At 48.1% G+C, this 20,591-nt stretch overlaps 1 protein-coding gene across 1 annotated transcript in view; it reads right to left on the bottom strand.

Annotated features, from left to right (window-relative positions):
- Nucleotides 1–20,591, bottom strand: part of SLC6A6 (solute carrier family 6 member 6) — a 115,561-nt gene that overhangs the window by 53,812 nt on the left and 41,158 nt on the right. Inside the window, exon 2 of the mRNA XM_089663381.1 lies at nt 9,465–9,701. Coding sequence (XP_089519507.1) covers nt 9,465–9,693 — 229 coding nt within the window. The 5' untranslated portion in view covers nt 9,694–9,701. The remainder of the gene's footprint in view (nt 1–9,464; nt 9,702–20,591) is intronic.

Raw genomic sequence — 20,591 nt, 5'->3', positions numbered from 1 at the left:
CCTTATCAGCAGATCACATTGAGAACGTACTCACTCCAGGCATGGCTGCCATGTTCAAGTCTAATGGCTGCCTCTCCCTACTACACCCGCTGGCTTCAGCTCAAATTGCCAAGCCAGTGATCCCCTTCTTTGTGCTCTGTGAGTATCCAGTGATCCATGAGAACTCCATGCTCAGGGACGGTTAGAAAAAACAAATACATATCGAGTATAACCCAACCGCACCCAAGCCCTCCTCTCCAAGTGCCCAAGCATGGTATGGTGTGATTGCATTAGTCAAACAAACTGGACTTCAAGGTTCAAACATGCTCAGGCCCTGTATGGGTCACCTAGTGCAAGTATGCCCAAAGGGGTCAGCCCAACCAACACAAGTATTTCAAACAAAGGTAGAGTCTGGTGACCTCACATGATGGATTTTGCATCTCTTAAGAACTCCACCAGTGAGGACGTCTAGCTATATTTCATGGATTTGTTTCTGCCAACCTTAAGGTGTTCCCAAGCCATCTACTACTGCATAGGTGTTGCAGCTTCATGTACTACTATATCAGCAGTGTTCCTCACAATACACACTCCCCAGCCACTTTATTAGGTCCACCTTGCTAGTACCGGTTTGGACCCACTTTTTCCTTCAGAACTGCCTTCATTCTTCGTGGCATAGATTCAACAAGGTGTTGGAAACATTCCTCAGAGGTTTTGGTCCATAATGACATAAGTTAATGTTGCCTTTCTATCATCTGGAACCAGTCTGCCCATTCTCCTCTGACATCAACAAGGCATTTTCCACACAACTGCCACTCACTGGGTATTCTATCTTTTTTGGACCATTCCCTGTAAACCCATAAATCCCAGTAGATAAGCAATTTTTGAAATACTCAGACCAGCCCGTCTGGCACCAACAACCATTCTACGTTCAAAGTCACTTAAATCCCCTTTCTTCCCCATTCTGATGCTCATTTTGAACTTCAGCAAGTCGTCTTCACCACGTCTAGATGCCTAAATGCATTGAGTTGCTGCCATGTGATTGGCTGATTAGCAATTTGTGTTACTATGCAATTGGACAGGTATACCTAATAAAGTGGCTGGGAGTGTACATTATATTTCCAAAAGTATCTGAACATCTGACCATCACACATGCTACATGCGGCTCCAACCTTGTGATAACATTTTGGGGAAGTTTTCTGTTCCAGCATGACTGTGTCCCTGTGTACAAAGCCCGCTCAATAAAGACATGGTGTGACCCATTTGATGTGGAGGAACTCAAGTGTCCTGCACAGAGCCCTGACCTCAACCCTAGTCAACGCCTTTGAGATGAATTGGAATGAGTCAGGTCTTCTCATTCAACATCTCTATAAAGACATTGACCCATTTGGTGTGAAGGAACGTGAATGCCCCGCACACAGCCCTGACCTCAACCCTAGTGAACGCCTTTGAGATGAATTGGAATGAGTCAGGTCTTCTCATTCAACATCTCTATAAAGACATTGACCCATTTGGTGTGAAGGAACGTGAATGCCCTGCACACAGCCCTGACCTCAACCCTAGTGAACGCCTTTGAGATGACTTGGAATGAGTCAGGTCTTCTCATTCAATATCTTTATAAAGACATTGACTCATTTGGTGTGAAGGAACGTGAATGCCCCGCACACAGCCCTGACCTCAACCCTAGTGAACGCCTTTGAGATGAATTGGAATGAGTCAGGTCTTCTCATTCAACATCTCTATAAAGACATTGACCCATTTGGTGTGAAGGAACGTGAATGCCCCGCACAAAGCCCTGACCTTAACCCTAGTGAACGCCTTTGAGATGACTTGGAATGAGTCAGGTCTTCTCATTCAACATCTCTATAAAGACATTGACCCATTTGGTGTGAAGGAACGTGAATGCCCCGCACAAAGCCCTGACCTTAACCCTAGTGAACGCCTTTGAGATGAATTGGAATGAGTCAGGTCTTCTCATTCAACATCTCTATAAAGACATTGACTCATTTGGTGTGAAGGAACGTGAATGCCCCGCACACAGCCCTGACCTCAACCCTAGTGAACGCCTTTGAGATGAATTGGAATGAGTCAGGTCCTCTCATTCAACATCTCTATAAAGACATTGACCCATTTGGTGTGAAGGAACGTGAATGCCCCGCACAAAGCCCTGACCTTAACCCTAGTGAACGCCTTTGAGATGACTTGGAATGAGTCAGGTCTTCTCATTCAACATCTCTATAAAGACATTGACTCATTTGGTGTGAAGGAACGTGAATGCCCTGCACACAGCCCTGACCTCAACCCTAGTGAACGCCTTTGAGATGACTTGGAATGAGTCAGGTCTTCTCATTCAACATCTCTATAAAGACATTGACCACTTTGGTGTGAAGGAACGTGAATGCCCTGCACACAGCCCTGACCTCAGCCCTACTGAGCACCTTATGATAAATTAGAATGCCAACTGAGAACCAGATCTACTCATCCAACATCAGTACCTGTTTTGAAGAGAGTATGGTACACTCCAAACAGCTTCTTGACCTTCCATGTGAGTGCTGCAATGGTTTACAATGGATGGGGACTTGCTCTAATTGCAGAAATGGTAGCAATCACCAGCACACCATTGGTTGAAACATGAACAATATACTGACCACACAAACGCTCTCTTGGCTGAATGGGCAAAAATTCCTATAAAAAAATCTTGTAGAAAGCCTTCCCAGAAAAGTGGGGGTTATTATAGCCCAAATTACATGTCAATAACCATAGGAATGGGATAATTATTATTATACAGTATTTATATAGCGCCAAAAGGTTTGCTCAGCGTTGTACATTATAGTGGGGGACAGAACATGACAATACAGTAACAAGACAAAACACGAGGGGTTTGAGGGCCCTGCTCCTTGGAGCTTACAGTCTAGGAGGGAGGGGATAGTGGTACGGGAGGAAATGGCTGTGGGGGATGGAGTAGTAGGAGGAGTGTAGAGTGTAGATCAGCAATTAGGTGAGGGTGGGGTAGGCTTCCCTGCCTACCTGAAGAGATGGGTTTTCAGGGTGCGCCTGAACGTGAGGAGGGAAAGTGACAGTCTGATGGATTGGGGTAGAGAGTTCCAGAGGATGGGGGAAGTCCGGGGGAAGTCCTGCAATCGGGCGTGGGAGGTGGAGACCAGGGAGCTAGAAAGTAGGAGGTCTTGTGAAGAGCGAAGATTACGGGTTGGGTGGTATTTGGGTATCAGGTCGGTGAGGTAGTTTGGGGCAGCTTTATGAATGGCTTTGTACGTCAGTGTTAGTAGTTTGAATTTAATGCGTTGGGCAATCGGGAGCCAGTGGAGGGAATGACAGAGGGGGGTGGAGTCAGTGGAGGGAATGACAGAGGGGGGTGGAGTCAGTGGAGGGATTGGCAGAGGGGGGTGGTGGATACGGAGCGGTTGGTAAGGTGGATGAGTCTGGTCGCTGAGTTCAGGATAGACTGAAGCGGGGATAGTCTGCGATGAGGTAGGCCGGTGAGGAGGGAGTTGCATTAGTCGAGTCGTGAGATAAGGGATGGAATGTATATCAATTAAAAACTCAGATGGCCAAGTGGGGCCAATTCATAAAGAAAATAAGTAGTCTGGGGAAGCCGGCACACCTGTTTTGGTCATTATGGGTTGGCCCCACTCGGTCGCTGAGTTTTTAATTGATCTACAGTGCATCCCATTCCGAAACCATGGAGATTTGTATTGCTGTCTGCATCCATGTTGGGAAAATTCACCCTCTCGATCATCCTGATGACCGTCGTCTCCAAAACAGAAGGGGTGGTAAAAATCTAACATTTTAGAGTTGCTGTCATAACAGGAGGTGCGGGGAAATCTTTCAATGGGTAAACCTGTTTCAGTGGCAGCTGTAAGCTGGGCATTCCTCACACTGTGAGAAAATTAACTAGACCTGCTGAGTCTCTAGAACAGGTAGTGAAGGAAAATCTCCCAAACAGCCAAAAAACTAAAAATTACTGGAGTCTTAAAGGTGAACTCTAATGCTTTGAAATATATTGAATATGGCCAAAATTGAAGCATTTCAAATATATTTTAAAAATATGTCAATATATTTGGGAAGAATATATTTTCAAATATATTTTTCTTCCCTGTGGGTATATAAATCCTGAATAATAATAACACATCTCTTGCAGTCCCTGTACAGCAGAGCTCAGAGTGGGAGAGGAAGAAGCAGCATAGGAAGCCACTGTTCTGACAAAAGGCATGCCAAAAGGAGGAGAGAGCAGAGTGATAGAAGGTTGAGCTCATCACTGTGCTGCTTTTCCTTTCACTCCAATCACAGGCCGGGGGCGGGTCCATGACAGCCTGAGCTCAGAGTATGTGGGTTGTGTTAAGTTAGCCATCTGAGGACATCTAGTGGCAGAAAAGAGGTACGGCAGGGGACAACTCCCAATTGAGGGTGGGTATTGCTGCAAAGCCTGCTCTCCCTATCTTTTTTTACATTTACATCTTTTTTATATTTATATTTTGACTGAAGCTGTTTTAACCCTCTCCCCTACTCCAAAAAAAGAAGGGTTTGAACTTACCAGCATCTACAAAAAAAAAAAATCAGAAACATCAGTCGCAGGTGAACTGACCCTTAAACTGCTTTTTTTGCACAAGGCTAAGAATCCCTTCCACTACAATTCCTGCGGCTTATGTTAACCCCAGATAATCCCCGATGACAGTTCACGTAACACGTTATTTGATTCCATGTTTACAGAGGTTTTGGCTGCAAAGAACTCGGGCTCAGATAGCAGCTCTGATCTAAAGGGAAAAAACAGGACATTCATCCAACGTGGGAAGATGCCGAGATTACCGAATAAAACCAATTAACACGTTTACCTGCAGTCTTTGCAATGAGAGCGGCTAATTAGTGATCCTTCCTGACACCCCCAGGAATGTCACGTCTGTCCCAGTTCCCCCTCCACAATATGGAATATATACAGAATTACAGAGGAGATCAGGTCCTGAACACATTAACATACCTTGATACGATTATCTACATTAAGCTGATTGCACTCACGTGACAAAGGCTGACGATTCCCTCTGAATGCCCTACAGCAGCCTCTCTCCCTTTCAACACAGGGGAACCCTTAAAATCACTTTTTGGTCTCAGGGAACTCCTGCTAAAAATGACTATACAGTGAAGGAAATGTGTATTTGCTCTCCGGCTGATGCTGAATGTTCGCCCCTCACACAGAAATGATCGGTCTAACAATGGAATGTTCGGTGGAACACTGAGAGACAGAATACAACAACAAATTCAGCAGAAATGCGTCTAACAAATGATGACGGATCTGCATGTTCATGAGGGAAAGAAGGATTTGATCCCCTATCATTCAGCAGGATTTCTGGCTCCCAGGTGTCTCTCATACAGGTAACAAGCTGAGATTAGAAGCAGTCTCTTAAAGGGAGTGCTGCTAATCTCATTGTGTTACCTGTACAAAAGACACCTGTCCACAGGAGCAATCAAACCATCAGATTCCAAACTCTCCACCATGGCAAAGACCAAAGAGCTGTCCAAGGATGTCAGGGACAAGATGGTAGACCTACACAAGGCTGGACTGGGCTACCAAACTATGGCCAAGCAGCTTGGTGAGAAGGTGACAACAGTTGGTGCAATCATTCACAAATGGAAGAAACACAAAACAAGTGTCAGTCTCCCTAGGTCTGGTGCACCATGCAAGATCTCACCTCGTGGAGTGTCAATGATCATGAGAACAGGGAGGAATCATCCCAGAACCACACGTGAGGATCTTGTCAATGATCATGAGAACAGTGAGGAATCATCCCAGAACTACACGTGAGGATCTTGTCAATGATCATGAGAACAGTGAGGAATCATCCCAGAACCACACGTGAGGATCTTGTCAATGATCATGAGAACAGTGAGGAATCATCCCAGAACTACACGTGAGGATCTTGTCAATGATCATGAGAACAGTGAGGAATCAACCCAGAACCACACGTGAGGATCTTGTCAATGATCATGAGAACAGTGAGGAATCATCCCAGAACTACACGTGAGGATCTTGTCAATGATCATGAGAACAGTGAGGAATCAACCAAGAACTACACGTGAAGATCTTGTCAATGATCATGAGAACAGTGAGGAATCAACCCAGAACCACACGTGAGGATCTTGTCAATGATCATGAGAACAGTGAGGAATCATCCCAGAACTACACGTGAGGATCTTGTCAATGATCATGAGAACAGTGAGGAATCAACCAAGAACTACACGTGAAGATCTTGTCAATGATCATGAGAACAGTGAGGAATCAACCCAGAACCACACGTGAGGATCTTGTCAATGATCATGAGAACAGTGAGGAATCATCCCAGAACTACACGTGAGGATCTTGTCAATGATCATGAGAACAGTGAGGAATCATCCCAGAACTACACGTGAGGATCTTGTCAATGATCATGAGAACAGTGAGGAATCAACCCTGAACCACACGTGAGGATCTTGTCAATGATCATGAGAACAGTGAGGAATCATTCCAGAACTCCAGTCTCCAGACCTTAATCGGTGGAGGGAGCTGAAAGTTCGAGTTGCCAAACGTCAGCCACCAAACCTTAATGACTTGGAGAGGATCTGCCAAGAGGAGTGAGCCAAAATCCCTCCCGAGATGTGTGCAAACCTGAGGGCCAACTCCAGGAAACGTCTGACCTCTGTGATGGCCAACAAGGGATTGGCCACCAAGTACTAAGTCATGTTTTGTGAAGGGGATCAAATCCTTCTTTCCCTCATGAACATGCAGATCAGTCATTTGTTAGACGCATTTCTGCTGAATTTGTTGTTGTATTCTGTCTCTCAGTGTTACACCGAACATTCCATTGTTAGACCGATCATTTCTGTGTGAGGGGCAAACATTCAACATCAGCCGGGGAACAAATACACGTTTCCTTCACTGTATCTACAACTTAAGATACATCAGTGCGATGGTCAGTGAGTAGAATGCTTTTTACACTTGTGGATATTGGGAAGAATTACCCCCTTACAGATCGCAGAAAAAAAAAAATCAATGGTGCCGGTAGGAACTTATCTGAGAGGCAGAACTTGCTCTTTGCACCAGAAACCCCTAGCAACCTCTGGAGGAACCCTAGGGATCCATGGAACCCTGGCTGAGTAACCTTGCCTTACAGGATTCGGCATATACCATAGGGGCATGGTTTAAAGTCAAACTCCAGAGAATTTCCTTTTCTTTCTTTTTTTTTTTTAATATAGAGTGGAGAAGACGCTTCATCTGCTGGACCACAGAGCATCTCCACCTTATGTTATGGAAATGAGTTCCTTCACGAAAAAAATGTCCATCCTTCATCTTTGAATTTTATCATCAGTGCAGTCAAAACCTAACATCGAGTTGATCCCACTATCAAGAAATTGATTGAATGTTCCCAAAACAAAGATTTTTCCAACAATATTCTACTGGTATATATGGTCAGCTCAATGGCTGCTACAAGCGAGCAGCAGTCACTTGTAATGTGGCAGCTCTCCCCCAACACAAAAGGGTTTTCGTCATTTGAAACATGGCGGCCATCCATAAGAGCAGGCAATGACAGAGCTATATGTACAAACTTTGGGCATACAGAGGTTTAACACGTGGTTATGACCCTACAGAGACCAACCTCCACAGGTGTCTACAGTTAAGCAGCTTAAAACTGGGGCAGTACAGTGGCTAAGTGGTTAGCACTTCCCAAACCATGGCACTATCTACCTGGAGTTTGCATGTTCTCCCTGTGCATGCGTGGGTTTCCTCTAGGTACTCTAGTTTCCTCCCACGCCCAAAGACATGCTGGTAGGTGAATTGGCTGCTGTCTAAATTGTCCCTAGTATGTGTATGTATGAATGTCAGTTAGGGACCTTAGATTGTACGCCCCTTGAGGGTTAGGGACCTTAGACTGTACGCCCCTTGAGGGTTAGGGACCTTAGATTGTACGCCCCTTGAGGGTTAGGGACCTTAGATTGTACGCCCCTTGAGGGTTAGGGACCTTAGATTGTACGCCCCTTGAGAGTTAGGGACCTTAGACTGTACGCCCCTTGAGGGTTAGGGACCTTAGATTGTACGCCCCTTGAGGGTTAGGGACCTTAGATTGTACGCCCCTTGAGGGTTAGGGACCTTAGATTGTACGCCCCTTGAGAGTTAGGGACCTTAGATTGTACGCCCCTTGAGGGTTAGGGACCTTAGATTGTACACCCCTTGAAGGTTAGGGACCTTAGATTGTACACCCCTTGAGAGTTAGGGACCTTAGATTGTACGCCCCTTGAGGGTTAGGGACCTTAGATTGTACGCCCCTTGAGGGTTAGGGACCTTAGATTGTACGCCCCTTGAGGGTTAGGGACCTTAGATTGTACGCCCCTTGAGGGTTAGGGACTGATGTGAATGTACAATATATATGTAAAGCGCTGCGTAAATTGACGGCGCTATACAAGTACCTGAAATAAATAAACAAAACTGAATTCCAGGTATGGCAATTTTTATACAAGTACATTGGTCCAGTTTGTAACTATGTATATACCATACCTGTGGAATACCTCCAGAAGCTGATAATCACTGTAGTAGATGCCGCTACTCCAGTGATCTCCACTAGCTTCCATGTTTCTTTGCTCAGTGGCTGCCCTGCTGCATTATGAGCACAGATGGCCGGTCATTGGGTACAGGCACTGTTCAGACATCACTTGCATTTTATAAATAAATGTAAAGCATTTAGTGATTGGATGAGGTGGAGAGCATGAAGTCACATGAAGAACATGCTTTGAAAAAAAGGTAAAGCGATCTCTAAACAATGTCTGTGCCCTACGGCCAACCTTCCTGTGGCACCGCCCAAAGCACAAGATGGGGTGCTGGCGTGTCTATATACCAATCCAGATAGGTGAAGCATGTGTACATGAAAGGACCAGCCCATGCAGCCAAAAAGTAAGGAGCGGCCTCAGCCTACATGTCTCCACCACACCATGCCCCATGATGCGTTTTGCCTCGTCCAACAGGGCTTAGACCCTATGACCAGGGGTGGACTGACCATTTGGAAACTCGGGCACAGCCCAAAAGCCCGGGGTCAGTAGGGGGCCCCATGAGATGCCCCTGGTACCTTTTTCATAGGCTTTTTTGAGTTTGGGCAAGGACACGGGGGCCCCATGACCCCCTATTGCCCGGGGGCCCCATGAGTTGTCAGTCCGCCCCTGCCTATGACTATGCAGTCCTTTCATTTACAAATGGCCAACCTCCTGTGTTCACAATGCAGCAGGGCAGCCACTCAGCACAGGACCCGTACGTTAGTGGAGATCACTGGAGTAGCGTTGCCTCATACAGTGATTTCCAGCTTCTACAGGGATCCCATAGGTGTGGTACTTACATAGTTACATTGTTCCAAGTCAGGCCAATGTAAATATTTCCATACTTGGAATTCTTCTTTAAGAGCAAATACATAATGGTGGATGGAGTAGAAGACACACAAGACCAGTGACACGCTCACCTCCGCCGTTCTTGTAGCAGAGGTACGGGAATCGCCAGACGTTCCCAAGGCCGATGAAGCCACCAGCTACGGACAGCACAAAGTCGATCTTGCTGGCCCACTTCTCCCTCTGGGGTGGCTTCCCGTCAGCTTCATCCTCTGGCCGGGTCCCCGGGCTCTTTCCTGGGGACGGTTTAAGAATGTCCTTGTGAAAGTCTTTTAAGTACTGTAACTTCTCCTTGTTGGACATCTTGACTCCTGCCAGATAAGAATGGAGGTGAAAGGTAACTTTATTATAACAAAAATACAAGAGGACTGGAGACTACAGGAACAGAAGAGCAGACGGGTAATAATGCTGAGCTACTTGAAGATCTCTCTGATTCAACGTAGAAATATCGCATTTAGATGGGTTTGGAGGACACAGCATACCATCACTAAACCAGGCGTATATCACCTGCACCTGCCAGACCAGTTAGCTGCATCTTTGTGGTTGCTGACAGGGCTGGGTATAAAGGGGGTACCACCAGTCCTCCTGTATGGGGCCCAGGCCAGCAGGGGGGCCCAGGCAGCTGGGTTATCAGATGTGGGCAAGGAGGGTGATCGGCACGGGGTGGGTGCAAATACTGGTACCAATCCCCTGTATGGCTCTCCCTGCAGCACCTGAAAACCAGCTTCTTCTCCTCTCCCTCCCGCTGGCTTTCAGCAGCTGCAGAGAGAGCCATACAGGGGATTGGTACCAGTATTTGCACCCACCCCGTGTCGATCACCCTCTCTGTACACTATACAATTCCCCCCTGTGCGCCCCCTACCCCCGCAGTGCTGTTGGCTTCCCACCCCTCCTTCCTACCCGCAACTGCAAGCACACAATAAGATCCTTCTGGATGCAGAGTGGGGGAAGTGTCCTGTAAACATATGACATTTTACCAGCCTCTTTCCTTCCTGAATGAACACAATGAGTACTCGGTACCGATCACTCACTGTGTTCATTCATAACTGAAGCACAGTAAACTGTGGGTTTTTTTGGGAGGGGGGGGGCCCTGTCAGGTTGGCTGTATGGGGCCCCGTGGTTTCTAACTGGTATCTTTATCATTGAATGGTCCTAAATATAAGGATGCCAAACTGGAGTTGTGTTCCTGGGTTCCAAGCTCCACCCTCAGACATTCTTAGAACAAATGACTGTACAGCACAGAATTATGCAACAGGAAGTCCCACCCAGGAGCACTGTGTAGTGTGTACTGAATCTGACTGCAGGTTATAGTATTAATATAAAACGAATATTGTCTGTTCATCTGTAACCTCAGACTCCATTTACACCTGGACGACTCCAAAGTTGTTGCAACTTTAAAGCAACTTTGATGCTACTATAGATGGGTGAGACTTAGATGTGACTTGTCCCTCTGCAAAGTCGGACCCACTGTTGCATCACTGTTGAATGTAAAACATTCAGGTAGGACTTCCATGCAACTTCTGAGGGTTAACACTGAAGAAAATGGTGCTCAAGTTGCATGAAAGTTGGACCAAAGCAGTGCATGAACTACTTTGAAGCTGTCGGGACTTTAAGTCACACATGTATGAATGATTATCATTGGAAAACATGGGGTATAATTTGTCATGCGACTCTGAACAGTTCAACAGAACAAGAGGTGAGGAGAAATTTCCCAATGTGGACACCTGTCAAGGGACAACTGTCTAAGAGGGGAATTCCCACACTCTTATTCAGTGATGTCCACAAAACTTAACTAGACCTACCCCTGTGCAGACTGCAATAAATTGAATTCCAAATGGCATTCAAACCAAAGACCCGTAGCAACCAAAAATTGTACTACTTGGCTCTTTCAAGGGGGATTTAAGAACCCTCTAGGGCAGTGATGGCGAACCTTTTTGAGCCCGAGTGCCCAAAACTGCAACACAAACCAACTTTTTTATTTCAAAGTGCCAACACTGCAATTAACCACTTGCCTACCTGGACGCACTGACAGACGGCACTGATCGGTGGCACTGCTGGGCATCATTGATGGGTGGCACTGATGGGCAGCACTGATGGGCGACACTGCTGGGCACTGACCGGTGGCACTGCTGGGCAGCACTGACAGGTGGCACTGCTGGGCAGCGCTGACAGGCGACACTGCTGGGCACTGATGGATGACACTGCTGGACACTGCTGGGCATCATCGATGGGTGGCACTGATGGGCAGCACTGATGGGCGATACTGCTGGGCACTGACAGGTGGCACTGCTGGGCAGCACTGACAGGTGGCACTGCTGGGCAGCACTGACAGGCGACACTGCTGGGCACTGATGGGTGACACTGCTGGGCACTGATGGATGGCACTGATGGGCAGCACTGATGGGCGATACTGCTGGGCACTGACATGTGGCACTGCTGGGCACTGATGGGTGACACTGCTGGGCACTGGTGGATGGCACTGATGGGCAGCACTGATGGGCGATACTGCTGGGCACTGACATGTGGCACTGCTGGGCAGCACTGACAGGCGACACTGCTGGGCACTGATAGATGGCACTGCTGGGCATCATTGATGGGTGGCACTGATGGGCAGCACTGATGGGTGACACTGCTGGGCACTGACAGGCGACACTGCTGGGCACTGATGGATGACACTGCAAGCAGTTAATCTCACCTCTGGCAGCGTCGGTGTGGCTTCCAACCCAGCAGCTCATTCCCATTCATGCTGAACACGTTGCCCCTGGCCCCGGAGCAGTGTGGGAGCCTCTTCCTCTCTTCCGCGCCCATCCCCGGGTACATCACCCCTGGTGCCAGAGCCGCATTGGAGCCGTTTCCTCTCATCCACGCCCACCCTGGCCCCAGAGACATGTGGGAAATGTAGTTTGATGGGGGTCCAGTGTGGACGAGATCTGGATGGCCGGTCCGTGTGCGCTCATCATCCTCTTCTTCCTGGCGTGCCCACTGAGCTGGCTCTGCGTGCCATAGGTTCGCCATCACTGCTCTAGGGCACTAGTGGTCAACGTATTAGTTCTAGGAGACAGTGTGGCCCCCAACAATATCAATAACTACACATAATATTCAGTGAATGTAATGCTAAAAAAAAATTTCAGAGACGGCAGCAGGAGATGAGACTACAGTATAGGAATGATAGGAGAGATTTTTAAGAATGAACATGCTATAGGTGCCGCAATTACCAGCCATATGATTGGATCACAGTTGTGGTGTAGTCACATTGACCTCAATGGGAAAGTCTGACAAGCGGTGCCCCCCGTCATATTCTGCAGCCATGAAGCAAAGAATTACAGCCTCAGCATGTGTACAGTTCTGTTCGGCTGTAATGTCAGAATTCACATGGGTGGCCAGTAAAACCTGTTGTTACTGTCTCCTGGCCACCCATATAACACAGCCCTATCGGGATGGGGTGCACACAAAAAAAAGAAGATGTCTAAAATAATTAAATGGAATCACTGGCTTGCATGCCAAAACAGACTACTGCCTGCAAGGGCCCCGAGGGCTGCAAAGTAAGTGTCCAGGGGCCACCGTAGGTTGGGCACCAAGGCTCTAAGGTTTACAAGTCCAATGAGTTCTTTCAACACAATGCTTTGTAATGACATCTTTCCTTTACCATTTGGCACACACAGAATAATAAACGAAGACATAAGCAGTTACATAATACAATGGGAAGAGAACGGATAGAAGAATGTCTATTGATTTCTAGAGGTACTTTCTCTGAACTTCCTCTAACACTCTGACCTGCAAACATGGCACCATCAGGGTGGAAGTTCAGGAAAATTTCCAGGAAGTGGAAATTCTGACAATTTATGAGAAAACAATGTGCAAATGAGTAACCGAACCCATTGTGTGCTCAGAGCTGAACCGGCCAACGTGTGAATCTTTGTAATTGGGAGATAATGGCTTTAAAAGGAACTCCTGAGGACAGAATTATACACTGACCTCTTCCGTCATATTTATTCCTACTGCACCACTTAAGACGGCCATAGACAGGGGTGGACTGACAACTCATGGGGCCCCCGGGCAATAGGGGATCATGGGGCCCGTGTCCTCACCCACACTCAAACCACACCCAAAAAAGACTATGAAAGGTACCAGGGGCATCTCATGGGGCCCCCTACTGACCCCGCGCCCTCAGGCAGTGCCCGAGTTCCCAAATGGTCAGTCCGCCCCTGGCCATAGATGGTTCCAATCGTGGTTGGTCCAGAAGGGACCAGCTGAGATCTGAACCATCTATGGGCAGGCTGATTGTATCCAATTTGATTGTTGTATGACCAGCGGTGTATTTAAGTTTTGTGCTGCCCTAGGCAACACCAAAATTGGTCAGTCAACATCCCCCCCCCCCTTCCCCAGAAAGAGCCTGGCACCAATAAACACCACCAACCCCCTGTGGAGAGAGCCTGCCATTGACCAACACCCCTGCCCCCCCACCTGAGAGAGCTTTCCACTAAGCCCGCCCCGCCCCCCCCGTCAAGAGAGAGAAAACAATTACCTTCACAGCTCCCCAGGAAAGAGAGTTTGGCTGTGCATACACCGTCAAGTGGCCCACAGCCTCTCTCGGATCCCACCTGGTCCCCATGCTGCGTGTGTCCCTTCTTCCTTCCCTTTTTCTGCCCCCTGAAAAATGCCACCCTAGGCAAATGCCTTGTTTGCCTTGTGGTACATACACCCGTGTACGACCTGGGTACAACCGCCATGTCAGACAGCCACTAACAAGAACCATGGTGTTCTCCCGGCAGTATAGCTGGCAGAAATGTTCTCCTGGCACAATAGCTCAATGGGAGGGATTCCTCCAACACTGAGGAGTGCTGAATTTCCACTAAGGATGGGGAATCAAGCGATTTTTTTCTCTGCAACCTGTGTGTTGCATCATCTATGGCCTGCCTTAGTAAATCACTGACCCAGCCAGTGAAATCTGGAGTGTGAACTCCTGTCCTGCATATTTGTTCCCGGTCAGTGAATCACATAGTAGGGAAGCCAGAATAAGAGTGATGGCCTCAAAGCTTAAAGTGGTTGTAAACCTTAGACATGAAATATGAACAAAGTATATCCCTATACAGCGTGTACTTGCTTCAATCCAGAGCACCAAGTGTCATTTTTGTCTGCTGCTTTGTGGCCTCTATCAGCATGAATCATTTATGACAAGTTTTCCTGACACCAAGAGAAAAAAAAGGTGATAGGGGAGGGACCTCCAGCCGTTTGACAGCCCCAGCTCAGTTCCTGCAAGCTGTGTGGAGGGGGGGGGGGGGGGGGAGTCTGTTCCTTCAATCAGCTCTCTCAGAACGCTTCATACTGAGCTCTGCAAAGTGTAACTTTATCTCTCCGCCCACTTTTTTCTGAAACATCAGACAAGGTGGAAATTCAGCACTTTAAATGGAAGCAGAGAAACTGCAGATAAACAGCTACAACGTACGTAGAAGGATTAGTTTCATCTCGGTGTATCACCTGGAGCCAGTCACTTCACTGGGTATATGAATGGGTTTACAACCACTTTGAACCTTTAAATGTTCTTTACAAGCATCTCTTTCATCTATGTCCTCTCCCCCTGTTGCTACTCCTTCCCCCATAAAATGATAGTGAAATGAAAAGTGTCCATGAGTAAGTACAATGTAATCAGGTATACTTCATAGTATTTCCTATTTCATTCATGTGTAGATTACAAAGTCCTTCAATCTGAATACACCACAAAAAAAAGGAAAACCATAGAAGTCTAATAAAAAAATATTTCTATTTAAACCTTTATTATCCTTAGCTAAACCTCATTAACTCCCCCCCCCCATAACACAGCTGCCCCCTCTCACATCACAACCCCCCACCCCACATTACAGCTTCCCCCTCGCATATCTCAGCCCCCCTATTTCCCCCCACATCACAGTCCCCCATATCACATCACAGCCCCCCCATATCACAGCTTTCCCCTCTCACATCACAGTCCCCCATATCACAGCTTTCCCCTCTCACATCACAGCCCCCCATATCACAGCTTTCCCCTCGCACATCTCAGCCCCCCCCCCCTCACATCACCCCCATATCACATCACAGCCCCCCCTCACATTACAGCTCCCCCATATCACAGTTCCTCCTCACACCACAGCCCCCTATATCATAGATCCCCCTCTCGCATCACAGCCCCCCCCATATCACATCAGAGCCCCCCCAATATCACATCACAGCCCCCCATATCAGAGCTTTCCCCTCGCACATCTCAGCCCCCCCCCCCTCACATCACCCCCATATCACATCACAGCCCCCCCTCACATTACAGCTCCCCCATATCACAGTTCCTCCTCACACCACAGCCCCCCATATCACAGTTCCTCCTCACACCACAGCCCCCCATATCATAGATCCCCCTCTCGCATCACAGCCCCCCCCATATCACATCAGAGCCCCCCCAATATCACATCACAGCCCCCCATATCAGAGCTTCTCCCTCACATCACAGCCCCCCCAGTATTACAGCTCCCCCCTCATCACAGCTCCCCCCTCACAGCCCTCCATTCCTCAGCTCCCCTCCCTCACTTCACAGCTCCCCCCTCAGACATTAAAGCCCTCCCCTAATCTTCCTTCTACCTTAACTCAGCAATATGGAGGGCAGAAGGAATGGCAGAGTGGACTCCTCTTCTGAATGTACTCATAGCTGCCACCGCCACTGAACTCACTGCAGGGAGGAGGGCGGGAGTCACGGAAGGTCTGCACTGAGGGCGGGAGTCACGGAAGGTCTGCACTGAGGGCGGGAGTCACGGAAGGTCTGCACTGAGGGCGGGAGTCACGGAAGGTCTGCACTGAGGGCGGGAGTCACGGAAGGTCTGCACTGAGGGCGGGAGTCACGGAAGGTCTGCACTGAGGGCGGGAGTCACGGAAGGTCTGCACTGAGGGCGGGAGTCACGGAAGGTCTGCAATGAGGGCGGGAGTCACGGAAGGTCTGCACTGAGGGCGGGAGCTGCCCAACTATTCTTTGTAAAAGGCGAGTGACCTGCCGTTAATGGTTGGGCAGCTGCCGCTACCCCTGTAGGCCTTCCGTGCCTCCCACCCTCAGTGCAGACCTTCTGTGCCTCCCGCCCTCCTCCCTGAAGAGAGTTCAGTGGCGGCAGTAATGAGTACACACAGAAGAGGAGTCCACCCTGCCATTCCTCCCGCCCTCTTTCCTGCTGGGAGTTCAGCGGCAGGCGAGTTCATTCAGAAGAGGAGTTCCTCCTGCCATTCCTCCCGCCCTCTTTCCTGCTGGGAGTTCAGCGGCAATGACGGCAGGACAAGTCACACAGAAGAGGAGTCCACCCTGCCATTCCTCCCACCCTCCACAATGCTGGGATTTGTAACACCTACAGGAAGACAGGAGTCCACTCAGGCTGCTAAGTGTTACAGTTGCAGTCCGGACAGGACTGTCATTCAGTCCCTGTCCGGACCACGGTCCACCATTTAGTGATGCCTGGTGTAGCCTTTCTTCTCCAGCCCAACTGTCCCTGGCCCCGTCCGTTTCATTCACTGAAGGCTCAGCACCATTTGTGCGCATTATGTAGGGCAGTTTACAAGCAAACAAAGCCTGCCTAGGAACATACACTTCTCCAGACCAACATCCACCCATCAAGGTATTTTGATATTAGCATAACTCCACCCAAGAGCCAGCCCACTACTTGTATCAGGGCGGAGGGCTCTTGAGAGGAATACTGAAGCAGGGTGCTGTGATATCAGGAAGCTACAGTATGTACAGGAGCCTGCCAGACCCTCCCACCAGCCATGATCTGCCTGCAATATATAGAGAATCATAGAGACCCAGTGATGATGTCACCGAGTCCAAAATAATGAAAAGAGAAAGGTTTTATTTAAGAATCTAATTAGCATGTTTATGGAGTGGGGAGGGAGGAACCAGGGAAGGCAAAATAGAAGCAGATTAAGTTGGAATAATGGCATTATGACTTGAGTGATGGAGAATGTGAAATAATGTTTTCATTGCTGTGTTTCTCTCCCGGTGACACCCACAACCTTTTTTCTTATATGGGTGAAAAAGGACAGGAAGTGAGAGAAAATCTGTCCAGCGGGGTCACAAACAGAAATAACACCCTGACATCGATGGTAACTCTTTCCATTTCCCTAAATCAAAAAAGAAATGGTCTTGATTTACACTTCATATTAGGGCGGACAAACGATTCCAGCTGCCTAGTTCAGGAATTCAGCCAATTTGTGTTTAATCGTCTTTCCCAGAAACAGACAAAATTGTGAAAGATTATATTCAGAGATCTAATCAGCACAGAAAAGGATTTGTTAAAGCTGAACTCTGAGCAGAAAAAAAAAAGCCATCGAAATACATTCCTCAATAGCTGCAAAGGATATAAACTAACTTTGGGGACCCAAATGCCTTTTTGAAAATTCAGATATTACCTTGTAAAAGTAGCAGTGACATCATCGCCCTGCTTTACATAGCCTGTGCAGAGAGAAGAGCTGTGGGAGGGACCCAGCAGGCTCCACCCACTACAAAAAAATTACAAAAAAGGGCGTAGACAAGACCAGTCACCTTGTACCAAGAGGAGGAGCAGCAGTGAGCGGTCTTTATTACAGGAAGCTCCTACAAGGTGGTAAAGTCTCACAATGGATTACTGCACAGTGTCCAGGGGCAGACTGATCATTCAGGAACTCGAGGGCCCAGGGTCAGTAGGGGGACCCATGAGATGCCCCTGGCACTTTCATAGGCTTCTTTGGGTGTGGTTTGAGTGTGGGCGAGGACACAGGGGCCCCATGATCCCCTATTGCCCGGGAACCCCATGAGTTGTTAGTGCGCCCCTGACAGTGTCAGAGAGTAAATACAATGTAATTAAGTATTCTTTCATCGTATTTTGTGATGTCATATGTAGACCTTCGATTTTGCATATGGCATCACAAAAAAAAAAAAAAAAAAACTTGCAAGTCCATTTTTAAAAAAATAAATGTCTTTGTATTTTTAAATGTATAAAAACAAATGTATGTATGAAGAGGCGGTGCAACGTTCTATTCAATCATCTGATCAGCTCTAGTAAATAAATGCATCTTAAACACATTGAAATGTTTATTTGAAATGATCACAAGACGCTCACACATATACACACTTATATTTTGTTACGGTCACATGCACGCCGCACGTATACCAAAATAAATACAGCACAAAAGGCGGTTTTGAAATTTAATAAAAAAAAAAAAATTGCAAAATTTGGAGCTCAGCTGAGATCTACAGAAATAGGGGAACTTGTGGTTAGAAAAGCAGCAGAAAAAAAAAACAAAACAAAAAAACAGGTGTTATTTTTATTTCTCTGCGAAGGACAATCTATAAGGCGTTCTACGGTCCGGTCAAGACTTCTTTTGTGACGTATGTTTTCCAGTCTGCAACATCAAATAGCCTAAACGGATGTGAAACATTTATTGCATAAAATACAGGCAACGCGTTTCAGAGGAAGGTCTACCCTTCTTCAGGGCTTAAAAAGCAGCATGAGGGATTGTACTTCCTACCCATGCAAAGTGTCCTTTGTGCTGCAGCAGTTTTAGTTGAAATGCGAAGTTCTCTGAACACCCCCCGCAGTGCTAATCTTCTGGTACTGTGTGGGTTAATAGAGTCAACGATTGTTATTAAACATTAATCTCATTGTAGAAGAAGGAACTTGTGTAAATGCCCCGAATAGTTCCTGAACGCCACGGGCTCAGAGTTCGTTGTTATGACATCGTCCCTTCATTCGCTCTGAGGATTCCGTGTGAGGCAACTTGGCATCTGGAACTGCAACTCCCGGGAGGGACAATTACCCATCACTAATGTTGATACAACACACAAATAACCCGACAGCCACAGAAACCTTTCCAAACTAGAATTAGAGAAACAGGGGATCAGGAATATTGTCTGTCGTTGAGCAATGAAGCCAAGACATCCCCATCCCATGACACCATCCCAACCTCCACTGCCATCTCCATCCCAATACACCACCTCCACCTCCATCCCAAAGCACCCTCCCCACCTCCCACCTCCAACCCACAGCACCCTCCCCATCTCCCACCTCCAACCCACAGCACCCTCCCCATCTCCCACCTCCAACCCACATCACCCTCCCCATCTCCATCCCATGGCACCATCTGCACCTCCATCCTCATCCAATGGCACCAGCCCACAGCACCATCCCTACCTCCACTGCCATCTCCATCCCAATACACCACCTCCACCCCAAAGCACCATTCCCACCTGCAACCCACAGCACCCTCCCCATCTCCCACCTCCAACCCACAGCACCATCCCCATCTCATGGCACCATCTGCACCTCCATCCTCATCCAATGGCACCAGCCCACAGCACCATCCCCAACTCTATCCCACGGCACCATCCCAACCTCCACCCCAATGCCCCATCCCCACCTCCAACCCACAGCACCATCCCCATTACCATCTCATAGCACCATCCCCCACAGCACTATCTCCACCCTCCATTCTATGACACCACCCCCATCCCATGGCACCATCCCCGCCTCCATCCCACGGCACCATCCCCCATCTCCATCCCACGGCACCGGCACCGTCCCCATCCCCATCTCCATCCCACGGCACCAGCACCATCCCCATCCCCATCCCACGGCACTGGCACCATCCCCACCTCCATCCTAAAGCACCATCCCCACCTCCATCCCACGGCACCGGCACCATCCCCATTTCCATCCCACGGCACCATCCCCATCCAAAAACTCCATCCCACGGCACCATCCCCACCTCCATCCCACGGCACCATCCCCACCTCCATCCCACGGCACCATCCCCACCTCCATCCCACGGCACCATCCCCACTTCTGTGCCATGGCAAATAAAGTCCTAGAGTGACAGAAATCAACAGTGGAACAACAACTCTCATTTACATTTATCACAGAACTTCTCCCTTAAAAAAAAAAAAAAAACAAAACACTTTGCTCCTCTCAAACCCCCCTCCCCACTCGCACACACCCCACACTTTCTTCAGTTTATTATTTTTTGGGATTTTGGTCTCGAATGCCTGTCCCCCAAATCGTCTAAGTGAATGACATCAATCCCCTCGATGTCTCCCGGGACACATGATGTGCATATCCCAGGAGGCACCGGTAAAACTATAGTCAATTTGTTTATTAAGGGGGGGCAGCAGCACAAGATATGACGCATCCTGCAGAGGGACTCCGATCCGTTGGCCATCAGGG

This window comes from Staurois parvus, unplaced genomic scaffold (genome assembly GCF_062004578.1).
Source record: "Staurois parvus isolate SC_StPar_1 unplaced genomic scaffold, SC_StPar_1.0 ptg001675l, whole genome shotgun sequence".
NCBI classification, from domain to species: Eukaryota; Metazoa; Chordata; class Amphibia; order Anura; family Ranidae; genus Staurois; species Staurois parvus.
The sequence above is the reverse complement of the archived record's forward strand: the minus strand, read 5'-3'. Positions and strand labels throughout refer to the sequence as shown.